Genomic DNA, 12381 nt, shown 5'->3' on the forward strand with positions numbered 1-12381 from the left:
CAGTAGTCTTGTGGAGGAAAGTGCATCCCTTGAGGTATCTCAGGGATTTCTTGATGAGAGGGGTCTCTTTGTTTGCTCCATCTTCTTCTTAGTGATGGGCTTGAGGTCATGCCTTCTCAGTTGAACCGGCTTTGGATGCCATAAATGGTTATGGAAAAACAAAAAGCAATGCTTTTACCACACCAAACTTAAAAGGTTTGCTCGTCCTCGAGCAAAAGAAGAGGGAAGTGAGTAGAAGAAGAAGAAATGGAGGAGAGGGAGATGGCTTTGTGTTCGGCCATGTATGGGGAGAAGTGGTGGTTTATGAAGGATGGATGTGAGTGGTGAAGAGAAAGAGATGTTGAGGTGATTGATGAATGGGTGAAGAAGAAGAGAGAGTGGTGGGGTTGTTTGGGGATCCTGTGGGGTCCACAGATCCTTAGGTGTCAAGGAAAAGTCATCCCTGCACCAAATAGCATCAAAATCCTCGTTTTGAGCCATTTCTGGCGTTAAACGCCGGGCTGGTGCCCATTCCTGGCGTTTAACGCCAGGTTGGTGCCCTTTACTGGCGTTTAACGCCAGTCTGGTGCCCCTTTCTGGCGTTAAACGCCCAGAATGGCACCAGACTGGGCGTTAAACGCCCATCTGCTAGCCTGACTGGCGTTTAAACGCCAGCAGGTTCTTCCTCCAGGGTGTGCTGTTTTTCTTCCTGTTTTTCATTCTGTTTTTGCTTTTTCAATGGATTTTGTGACTTCTTATGATCATCAACCTACAAAAAACATAAAATAACAAAAGAAAATAGTCAAAATATAACATTGGGTTGCCTCCCAACAAGCGCTTCTTTAATGTCATTAGCTTGACAGATGGCTCTCATGGAGCCTCATAGATACTCAGAGCAATGTTGGAACCTCCCAACACCAAACTTAGAGTTTGAATGTGGGGGTTCAACACCAAACTTAGAGTTTGGTTGTGGCCTCCCAACACCAAACTTAGAGTTTGACTGTGGGGGCTCTGTTTGTCTCTGATTTGAGAGAAGCTCTTCAAGCTTCCTCTCCATGGTGACAGAGGGATATCCTTGAGCCTTAAACACCAAGGATTCTTCATTCACTTGAATGATTAGTTCACCTCCATCAACATCAATCACAGCCTTTGCTGTGGCTAGGAAGGGTCTGCCAAGGATGATGGATTCATCCATGCACTTCCCAGTCTCTAGGACTATGAAATCAGTAGGGATGTAGTGGTCTTCAATCTTAACCAAAACATTCTCTACAAGTCCAATGGAATCTCTATGGTCTCATTTTGAGCCTCAGATTCCCATGGTTCCTCTTTGAGGAACTCAGAGGAGATTGGTACACGCCCACTGAGGTCTTCCTCAGTGGCGTCCTCCTCCTCTCTTTCCTCTCCATATTCGGCCATGTTTATGGCTTTGCACTCTCCTTTTGGATTTTCTTCTGTATTACTTGGGAGAGTACTAGGAGGGAGTTCAGTAATTTTCTTGCTCAGCTGTCCCACTTGTCCTTCCAAATTTCTGATGGAGGACCTTGTTTCATTCATGAAACTTTGAGTGGTCTTTATTAGATCAGAGACCATTGTTGCTAAGTCAGAAGTATTCTGCTTAGAACTCTCTGTCTGTTGCTGAGAAGATGATGGAAAAGGCTTGCCATTGCTAAGCCTGTTTCTTCCACCATTATTATTATTGAAACCTTGTTGAGGTCTCTCTTGATTCTTCCATGAGAAATTTGGGTGATTTCCCCATGAAGAATTATAGGTGTTTCCATAGGGTTCTCCTAGGTAATTCACCTCTTCCATTGAAGGGTTCTCAGGATCATAAGCTTCTTCCTTAGATGAAGCATCCTTAGTACTGCCAGGTGCATTTTGCATTCCAGACAGACTTTGAGAAATCAAATTGACTAGCTTTTCCCATGAGCCCAGGCTTTCTTTAGGTTGAGAGTCCAACCATATTCTAGCTCTGTCTCTTACAGCAAAAGGGAATAGCATCAGCCTTTAGACCTCAGGGTTAACCCCATTAGTCTTGACTGTGTCACAGATTTGCAAGAACTCAGCTAAAAACTGATGAGGATCTTCCATTGGAAGTCCATGGAACTTGCAATTCTGTTGCATTGGAGAAACTAATTGAGGCTTAAGCTCAAAGTTGTTTACTCCAATGGCAGGGATAGAGATGCTTCTCCCATAGAAGTTGGGAGTAGGTGCAGTAAAGTCACCCAGCACCTTCCTTGCATTGTTGGCATTATTGTTGTTTTCGGCTGCCATGTGTTCTTCTTCTTTGAAGAATTCGGTCAGGTCCTCTCAGGTTCAGGGTCAGCTTCAACAAGAATGCCTTTGTCTTTGTTCCTGCTCATATGAAAGAGAAAAGAACAAGAAAGTATGGAATCCTCTAGTTCACAGTATAGAGATTCCTTTAAGTGTCAGAGGAAGAAAAATGGAAGACAGATGTGGAAAATTCGAACTTATCAAAGGAGAAGGAGTTCGAATTTTGCATTAAGGGATAGTGTTAGTCCAAAAATAGAAGGATGTGAGAAGAAGGGAAGTAATTTTCGAAAATTAAGTAAAAGATTTTGAAAACATTTTGAAAAATACTAATTGATTCTCAAAAACTAAGAATAGAAAAAGAATCAAGTGATTTTTGAAAAAGATTTGAAATTAGAAATCAAAAAGATATGATTGAAAACTTATTTTGAAAAAGATGTGATTGAAAAATTATGGTTTTAAAAAGATATGATTGAAAAGATATGATTTGAAAACAATTTTAAAAGATATGATTTGAAAACAATTTTAAAAGATATGATTTTAAAAAATTAATGACTTGCCTAACAAGAAAAGATATGATTCAAGCATAAAACCTTCCTCAACAGAAACGGCAAAAAATGTTCAATCAAATCATTAATTGTTAGTAAGTATCTTTGAAAAAGGAAAGAAATTGATTTTGAAGACATTTGATTGAAAAGATATGATTTGAAAAAAGATTTGATTTTGAAAAACTTTGAAAACTTGAAAAAAATTGATTTTGAAAACAAAATCTTCCCCCTTAGCACCATCCTGGCGTTAAACGCCCAGAATGTGCACATTCTGGCGTTTAACGCCCAAACCTGTACCTTTTTGGGCGTTAAACGCCCAACCAGGTGCCCTGGCTGGCGTTTAAACGCCAGTCTGTCTTCTTCACTGGGCATTTTTGAATGCCCAGCTTTTTCTGTGTGATTCCTCTGCAGTATGTTTTGAATCTTCAATTCTCTGTATTCTTGACTTGAAAAGACACAAATTAAAAATATTTTTGGATTTTTAATAATGAGGGATAATCAAAATGCAACTAAAATCAAATAACAATGCATGCAAGACACCAAACTTAGCAGTTTGTATACTACTGACATTAACAAAATGAGAATGCATATGAGAAACAACAAAACACTCAAGTCAATAGAATTCAAAGATCAAAACAAGAAAATCATCAAGAACAACTTGAAGATTAATTAAGACACATGCATGAATGCAATAAGAACAGAAACATGCAATTGATACTAAACTTAAGATGAGACTCTAGACTCAAACAAGACATATTTTTGGATTTTATGATTTTGTAAATTTTTTTGTGCTTTTTCGAAAATTAAGTGAAAAGGAAAATAAAGGTATCAAAATTCTTAATGAGAATTCCAGGAATCATGCAATGTTAGTCTAAAGCTTTAGTCTAAAGGAATTAGACATGGCCGGCTAAGCTTCAGCAGGACATTGCATTCAAGAGCTAAATTGATGAGAATCAATCAGCTTTGGTGAGGATAAGAACATCACTTTGAAACACTAGAATTCATTCTTAAGAACTCTGAAGAAAAATACCTAATCTAAGCAACAAGATGAACCGTCAGTTGTCCATACACAAGAACAATCCCCGGCAACGGCGCCAAAAACTTGGTGTTGTTGCCGGATCAAAATATGGCACTGTTATTGCAGGGAACAAATGCGAAACTGTAGTTAGGACATTTAATTCCCCGGCAACGGCGCCAAAAACTTGGTGCACGAAATTGTGATCACTACAACTTCGCACAACTAACCAGCAAGTGCACTGGGTCGTCCAAGTAATACCTTACGCGAGTAAGGGTCGATCCCACGGAGATTGGTGGTATGAAGCAAGCTATGGTCATCTTGTAAATCTTAGTCAGGCAGACTCAAATGTATAATGGTGATGAACGAAAACAACATGAAAGTAAAGATAGAGATACTTATGTATATCATTGGTGTAAGAGCTTCAGACAAGTGTATGAAGATGCCTTCCCTTCCGTCTCTCTGCTTTCCTACTGCCTTCATCCAATCCTTCTTACTCCTTTCCATGGCAAGCTCGTGTAGGGTCTCACTGTTGTCAGCAGCTACCTCCCATCCGCGCAGTGAAAGCTAATGCAAAGCACTCTGTCACAGTGCCGCCAATCACCGGTTTGGTTCCCTCCCCTACCGGAATAGAATCACTCTTTTGCGTCTGTCACTAACGCCCAGTAGGTTACAGGTTTGAAGCACGTCACAGTCATTCAGTCATTGAATCCTACTCAGAATACCACAGACAAGGTTTAGACCTTCCGGATTCTCTTGAATGCTGCCATCAGGTCCTGCCTATACCACGAAGATTCCGAAGAATCCAAGAGACATTCACCAAGCCTCAGATGCTTGTAGAACAAGAATGGTTGTCAGTCACCTTGTTCATGGGTGAGAATGGTGATGGGCGTCAATCATCACCTTCATCATGTTGAAGAACAAGTGATATCTTGGATAAAGAACAAGTGGAATTTGAATGGAAGAACAATAGTAATTGCATTAATACTCGAGGTACAGCAGAGCTCCACACCCTTAATCTATGGTGTGTAGAAACTCCACCGTTGAAAATACATAAGCATAAGGTCTAGGCATGGCCGAATGGCCAGCCTCCCAAAGGTGATCAGAGGATCAAAAACAATCCAAAGATAGATACCCAGATGAAAATACAATAGTAAAAGGTCCTACTTATAGAAAACTAGTAGCCTAGGGTGTACAAAGATGAGTAAATGACATAAAAATCCACTTCCGGGCCCACTTGGTGTGTGCTTGGGCTGAGCAATGAAGTAATTTTCGTGTAGAGACTCTTCCTGGCGTTTAACTCCAGCTTTTATGCCAGTTTGGGCGTTTAACTCCAACTTTTATTCCTGTTCCGGCGTTTAACGCTGGAATTCCTGAGGCCGGATTGCTTCGCGGGTTTGGGCCCTCAAATCTTGGACAAAGTATGGACTATTATATATTGCTGGAAAGCCCTGGATGTCTACTTTCCAACGCCGTTGAGAGCGCGCCAATTGGGCTTCTGTAGCTCCAGAAAATCCACTTCGAGTGCAGGGAGGTCAGAATCCAACAGCATCTGCAGTCCTTTTGAGTCTCTGAATCAGATTTTTGCTCAGGTCCCTCAATTTCAGCCAGAAAATACCTGAAATCACAGAAAAACACACAAACTCATAGTAAAGTCCAGAAAAGTGAATTTTAATTAAAAACTAATGAAAATATACTAAAAACTAACTAAAAGATACCAAAAACCTACTAAAAACAATGCCAAAAAGCATACAAATTATCCGCTCATCATGAGACCTGAGAGAGTGAGAGTGATCTGATGAGAGATTGAGGGAGGAGGCAGAGGCGTAAATTAGGTTTTTAGGTTTCCATCATATAATATATATATATATATATATATATATATATATATATATATATATATATATATATATATAAGGATATTATTTAATTTCATTAATACGAATATTATACGGGTATCACGGGGCGGGTACCTCTCTCCCTGCTCCTGCCCCATTTATTAAACGGATACCCGTCCCCCGTCTCCGCAGGGAGAAAATGACCCACAAATCTGTCCCTCGATGGGTAATTCCCTGCGGATACCTGCCCCGTCGGGAAAAATTGCCATCCCTAAGCTGACGACTGGTTTAAGAAAATAGGACGATCACTGCGAGCACAACAAATCCCCGAAGCACAGTGTGTAGAGGAATGTGTAAAGAAGTTGGTGGCAGCGCAAACTACCTAAAGGAATTTTCCAACAAGGGATTTCAATCGTAACCTCGCTCCTCAAGGAAGAAACTTTAAAATAACTTGGTAGCTGGATTTAGGCAAACAACTGCAACCAACCCAAAATAAATGGACATGCATTGTGTGTGGAAAGAATCATGGTGGTAGACCCTGTTTGTTGAAGTCTGGTGTTTGCTATAACTGTTGTAAGCCTAGACACATAGCCAAAGAATGCACACGACGAAGGATTGAATTCGCTTCCCATGGACAGCAATAGCCAGGGAGGGTGTTTATTATGGATGCGGGAAATACTACCAAAACCGATCCTCTCACTTGAGGTAACGAAATTTTGAGGACAAAATTTTTTTTAGGGAGGTAAAATGTAATCACCTTACCCCATGAGACCTGTGATTCCTCATTCTTTACAACGTTCCCTAACGTGCATAGGTATATATATATATATATATATATATATATATATATATATATATATATATATATATATATATATATATATATAGCATAGATAACGAATTAGAATTAGAACACGTAGCGCTAAAACATTCTTAGTGCTTCCGAGTGACAAGTTTTAGTAATTAGATAATTACCGCTATAGTTAATTTGTTTCTTTTAAAATTAGCTACCTGTTAATAATTCATAAGTAATGAATTAGTAGAGGAATTACCCTAGATGCGTTACCAACTATTAACTCAGTTTTTTCTTCCTCCCTTTCAAAGTCACGGTTTTCTTTTCTTTTTTCCGATTCAACCGAACCAAGCTTCCCTTAAGTAAACTAAACCCAAGGAAACTCTGATTAAACTCATCTCCTCTCACAACTGAACGTGTTTCAAAGGAAACCATGGTCACCGCTTCATACAATGAATGCTGTGAAGTGGTGTTACAAGGAAAGGAAGCCACAAAGCCTTGCTGCACCAGCTCATCCTTCTCCATCTTCTATAGATATATATAGCAGAGCCAAACCTTTCAATTCCTCTGGAAATTACATGAAGAGAAAAAGGAAGCAAAAGTGGCGATTGATCAAGGAAAGGAAAGAGGAAGTTGTCAACAGCGTACATCACCATCAAGAAGGAAGAAGAAGTCCATCAACGGAGCTACAACCTAAAGCCAAAGAAAAAACCCTTATCTGTGCCTTATTGTTCTTCCTAATTCAGAGACTCTACCCTTGTTAAACTTCAATTTCTTTAAATGAGGACCAACCCAATTAAATTCATCCCATTGCAAGAGCAAGACTCCTTCTCTTCCTCTATGTGTAGCTCAGCCAATTGGCCCTGTGGACTGATAAAATTTTTTAATTACGTTTGTTAGGGTTTTTTTATTTAAGGTAGCAAGGAACAGACCTTGGATTGTGAATCCTAAAAAAAAGTAAGGTTTAAGATCGTAAATTAGATATGGGTGATTGTTAGATATAATCTTGATTGATGATGATGAGCTAACATGATTGACGTTGCTAAAACTTTTGTTAATTGGTTGAATTATTGTTGTTAGATGTATTGTAGATTTTTATTGTTGTGAAAGTGTGATCATGTTATGTTTATTGTGTAAATTCTTGATGTATATGGATCTGAAGCTCTTGGGCCGAATTATGGTTTTAAGTATTAACCTTGCGAACTACTAAATGCTTTTTCATAATAAGTAAGTTAATCACGCTGAATCGATAAAGGCTTATATTAAAATTTGCTTATGAAATCCGAAACTTGAGCCAAGTAGGTCCTTACGACAAGTAACACCTAAGTTTGGCATTGGTCATGACGTGTCAAAAGTTGGGGTGTTACAACGTACAACCATGAAAATCTTCAATCTTCATTCTAGCTCAACTCCAAGTAACTTTTACTAATGAGACTTCCTTTCCGTGTAATCGCTTAATACTAGTATCGTCAATTCGAACCGGAGTCACTTGAAGCACCAAATCCTCTTTCAATTGAACTAATTCAGGTTCTAAAATGTGGCTAGCATCAGAAGCATATTTTCAAAGCTGCGACACGTGAAACACGTCGTGCAGGTTCGAAAGATGCGGTGGTAGAGCTATCTGATACGCCACCGGCCCGATTCTCTTCAGGATCTAAAACGGACCAGTATAACGAGAATTCAATTTCTTTGCTTTGATCGCTCTACCCACTCCTGTTGTTGGAGTAACTCTTAGGAATACATGATCTTCTTCAACAAATTTTAATGGTTTTTGTCTCTGATCGGCGTAGCTCTTCTGGCGACTCTGAGCGGTTAGCATTCGACTTCGGATTTTCTTAATCTATTCACCGGTTTTAGCTACTAACTCAAGCAAGCTTGTTTCCCCAATTTCATACCAGCATAGTGAAGATTGGCACCTTCTCCCATACAGAGCCTCATACAGAACCATTCCAATGCTCGCATGGTAACTGTTATTATACGCAAACTCCACTAGCGGCATATACTGATCCCAGCTCGCCGGTTGATTTAGCACACAAGCCCTCAACATATCCTCCAGTGTTTGTATCGTCCTCTCCAATTGACCATCAGTTTGAGGATGGTACGCGATACTTAAACTCAATTGAGTTCAAAATTCTTTCTGAAATGCCCCCCAAAATCTTAAAGTGAAACGAGGATCTCTGTCAGAGATTATGATGGTAGGCACACCGTGCAACCTTACAATTTTCTTAATGTACAAACATGCTAGCTCCTCTAAGGTACAATTCATCTGAACGGGTAAAAAGTAAGCTGATTTCGTCACCCAATCCACAATCACCCAAACCACGTCAAATCCAGCTCGAGTTCTTGGCAAACCCGACACAAAATCCATGGCGATGCTTTCCTACTTCCATTGCAGAATTTCTAAATGTTGTACTGCTTCAGACGGTCTCTGGTGTTCAATATTTACTTTCTGATAAGTCAAACATTTTGAAACACGCAATGCCACATCCTTCTTTATTCCCGGCCACTAGAACATCACCTTCAAATCATGGTACATCTTGGTACATCCTGGGTGGATAGAGAATCCGCTCCTCTGCGCCTTCTTCAAGATATCTTGCCACAAGTTCCTAACATTCGGTACACAAATCCTACCCTTGTACCTCTATATTCTGTCTCCGTCCCACGAAACTCCCCATCACTTTTCTTTCTCAATTGCTTGCAACACCTTCTGAAATTCTTGATTGTCTTGTTGAACTTTTAAAATTTTGGACTTGAAGTCACTAGAGATCTGTAGTTGGTTTAAGAATACACTCCCATTAGATTTTCAGACACCCAATCTCAAATCCCCAAACTTCCTCACCAATTCCTCTTCCTTAATCATCGTCCAAGCGACCATCAATGACTTTCGACTCAATGCATCCGCGACAACATTCACCTTCCCTGGGTGATAACTTAACTCAAAGTCGTAATCCTCCAGTAACTCCATCCACCTCCTTTGCCGCATGTTAAGCTCCTTCTGATCAAAGAGATGTTTGAGACTCTTGTGATCAGAAAAGACTCGAAGCTTCACTCTATACAAGTAATACCTCCAGATCTTTAATGCAAATACAATCGCGGCCAATTCTAAGTCATGAGTTGGGTAATTCATCTCATGAGGTATCAGCTGTTGCGATGCATAAGCTACCACATTCTGGTATTGCATCAACAAACACCCCAGACCTTTCAATGAAACATCGTAATACACTTCAAAAGGCTCATTAGGTTCAACACAAGCACAGGCGCCGTAGTCAGTTTTCGCTTCAAAACTTGAAAGTTCTCCTCACATTATGATGTCCAGGCAAATGGCGCATCCTTTCGAGTTAACATTGTCAGAGGCAATGCAATTTGTGAAAAGTCCTTGATAAACCTCCAATAATATCCTGCCAAACCTAAGAAGCTTCTAATCTTCGTCCCTGATGTAGGTCGTCCCCAATCCATTACTGCCTCAATCTTAGAAGGGTTTACAGCTATTCCCAGCTTACTCACTATGTGACCCAAAAATTTTATCTCATTCTTCCAGAATTTACATTTAAAAAGTTTAGCGTACAACTTCCTCTCTTTCAAAATTCGCAATACGATCCGCAAGAGTTCCGCGTATTCCTCCTCAGTCTTAGAGTAGATTAGAATATCATCAATAAAGACGATGACGAATCTATCCAGGAAAGGACGGAATATCCAGTTCATATAGTCCATGAACACAGCAAGGGCATTGGTTAGCCCAAATGACATCACAGTGTATTCATAGTGACCATATCAAGTTCTAAAAGGAGTTTTTGGGATATCTTCATCTCTCACTCTTATCTGGTGATAACTAAACCTTAAGTCATTCTTGGAATAGACACCAACTCCTTGCAATTGTTCCATCAAATTATCGATTCTCGGTAATGGGTATTTATTCTTTACAGTTACTTTGTTCAGTTGTTTGTAATCTACACACAACCGCATACTTCCATCCTTGTTTTTCACCAACAATACCGGTGTTCCCCATGGAGAAACACTCGGACGAATGAAGTTCTTACTCATTAACTCCTCCAACTGAGCTTTAAGTTTAGCCAGCTCCAAAGGCTACATTCGGTAAGGCAAAATTGAAATTGCTCCTGCTCCAAGAACTAGCTTAATCGCAAACACGATTTCTCGAGAAAAAGGAAATTCAGGAATATCCTTAGGGAATACTTCTGAAAATTTATTCGCAACTGGAATCTGATTCAAACTTTGTTCATCGCCCGACACACTGGCAGCAAATAGTATGAATTCCAAACACTCACTTTCACTACAATTCACCGTGACAGAATTCAAGTAATATCCATTTGCCACCACCGGTCCTTCTGAACCTTCCGACATAAACTGTAGTGATCTTTCAGAACAATCAAGAAAAACATGATTCTTTGATAACCAATCCAATCCCAAAATGAGATCGAGGCCAGTCATCGGCAAACAAATTAAATCATGGACAAAAGTTTGACGCTTAATTCAGAATGAAACTTGTTGACAGTCTAATCTTGTTACAACAGCCTCAGAGATAAAAGTATATACTTGCAAATCATAGGCTAACATGGTTATCTTCAATCCTAACTCACTATCTTTCTCAAACGATATAAACGAATGTGATACCCCAGTATCAAAAAAAGCAATTAAGATTTTACCACCGATTTCACAATTATCTTTAATAAGAGTGTCTGATCTTTCAGCATCATCCGCTGTCATGGTAAACACACGTCCCTGCTGTTGAACTCTCTCAGCTTCCTGTCTTTTTCTCTCTGGACAATTCCAGGTTAGATGTCTGGCTCTACCACAGTAGTAATATACACCCAGTCTAGCTCTGCACGAAGTGTTCGGATGATATGCCCCACATCTCCTACATGTCAAGTTATTGGGAGGATTCTGAATCTGCTTTCCTTTGCCTCTTTCCAGGTTGTTGTTATTATTGAATCTCCGGAAGCTATTCTGACCCAGATGTTGTTGTGGAACATAACTTCCTTGCTTGAAATTCTGTCCTCTAGGCACAAAATTCCTCCATTGATCTCTCCTAACAAAAGCTCGATGATCACCCTTGTTCAATGCTACCTTTCTCACACAATCCTCAGCAACTCGACTCTTATTTACCAGTTTAGAGAAAACTATTATCTCCATCGGGCCCACTATACTCAGGATGTCACTCTGCAGACCACCTTCATATTTTATGTATTTCCATTCTTTAAAATCCCCCGGAGCACCTGAAAAATCCTAGAGAACTAGCATAGTTCCTCAAACCGACTAGTATACTCTGCCACTGACATAGGACCCTGCTCAAGCTGTAGCAACTCAAACTCCTTCGTCGTCCTTACTGAGTTTGGGAAATACTTCTTATAAAACTCGGATTGGAATACATCCTAAGGGATTGCAACATTATCTCGCTGCAGAAGGCATCGGGTCCCCTGCCACCAATACTGAGCTTCACCTATCAGCAGATAAGTAGCAAACTCAACACACTGATCTTCACTTGATGCACTCTCAAAGCTCGTTCCATTACTTGAAACTAATTATCAGCCTCTGTGGGATTTGTGGTTCCTCTAAAAGTTAGTGCGTTTATCTTTAGAAAAGTTGCTAAGGTCATCGACCTATTTTCGCCACTAGCACCGTTTTCGTTATTAACTTGCTGACCAATTACCTCAGCCATTGCCTGCGTAGCAGCTACCATGTTTTCCAAAGCATTCGTAAAGTTCATGGGATTATTCATAGTGGTTTCATGTTCTGCATTAATATTCCGACCTTTGCCTCGACCGCGTCCACATCTACGAGTCATCATTTGATTCATGTTCACACCAAACAAGTGATATTAAGGTGATCAGTGTCAATATCTCAAGTCTAATGCTTCAAAGTTCCAAATACATACTCATAAACAAATATGCCACATATATCAATTAGATATCCCAATTAGCATAT

The 12381-nt window shown here is 39.9% G+C and overlaps 2 protein-coding genes across 2 annotated transcripts; both read right to left on the minus strand.

The window, feature by feature from the left end:
* Window positions 1-10524: 10524 nt before the first annotated feature.
* LOC130981405 (uncharacterized) lies at window positions 10525-10887 on the minus strand. Its single transcript, XM_057905005.1, has one exon. It carries the CDS (start codon window positions 10885-10887, stop codon window positions 10525-10527), a length of 363 nt encoding a protein of 120 aa, XP_057760988.1.
* Window positions 10888-10929: 42 nt separating this feature from the next.
* Window positions 10930-12175, minus strand: LOC130981406 (uncharacterized). The gene is made up of 3 exons (XM_057905006.1): window positions 12107-12175; window positions 11800-11896; window positions 10930-11672 (listed from the first exon to the last, which is right to left on the minus strand). The coding sequence occupies exons 1-3, from the start codon at window positions 12173-12175 to the stop codon at window positions 10930-10932; spliced, it is 909 nt and encodes a 302-aa protein (XP_057760989.1).
* Window positions 12176-12381: the final 206 nt, after the last annotated feature.

The sequence above is a fragment of the Arachis stenosperma genome, chromosome 5 (assembly GCF_014773155.1).
Source record: "Arachis stenosperma cultivar V10309 chromosome 5, arast.V10309.gnm1.PFL2, whole genome shotgun sequence".
In the NCBI taxonomy this organism is placed as follows: domain Eukaryota; kingdom Viridiplantae; phylum Streptophyta; class Magnoliopsida; order Fabales; family Fabaceae; genus Arachis; species Arachis stenosperma.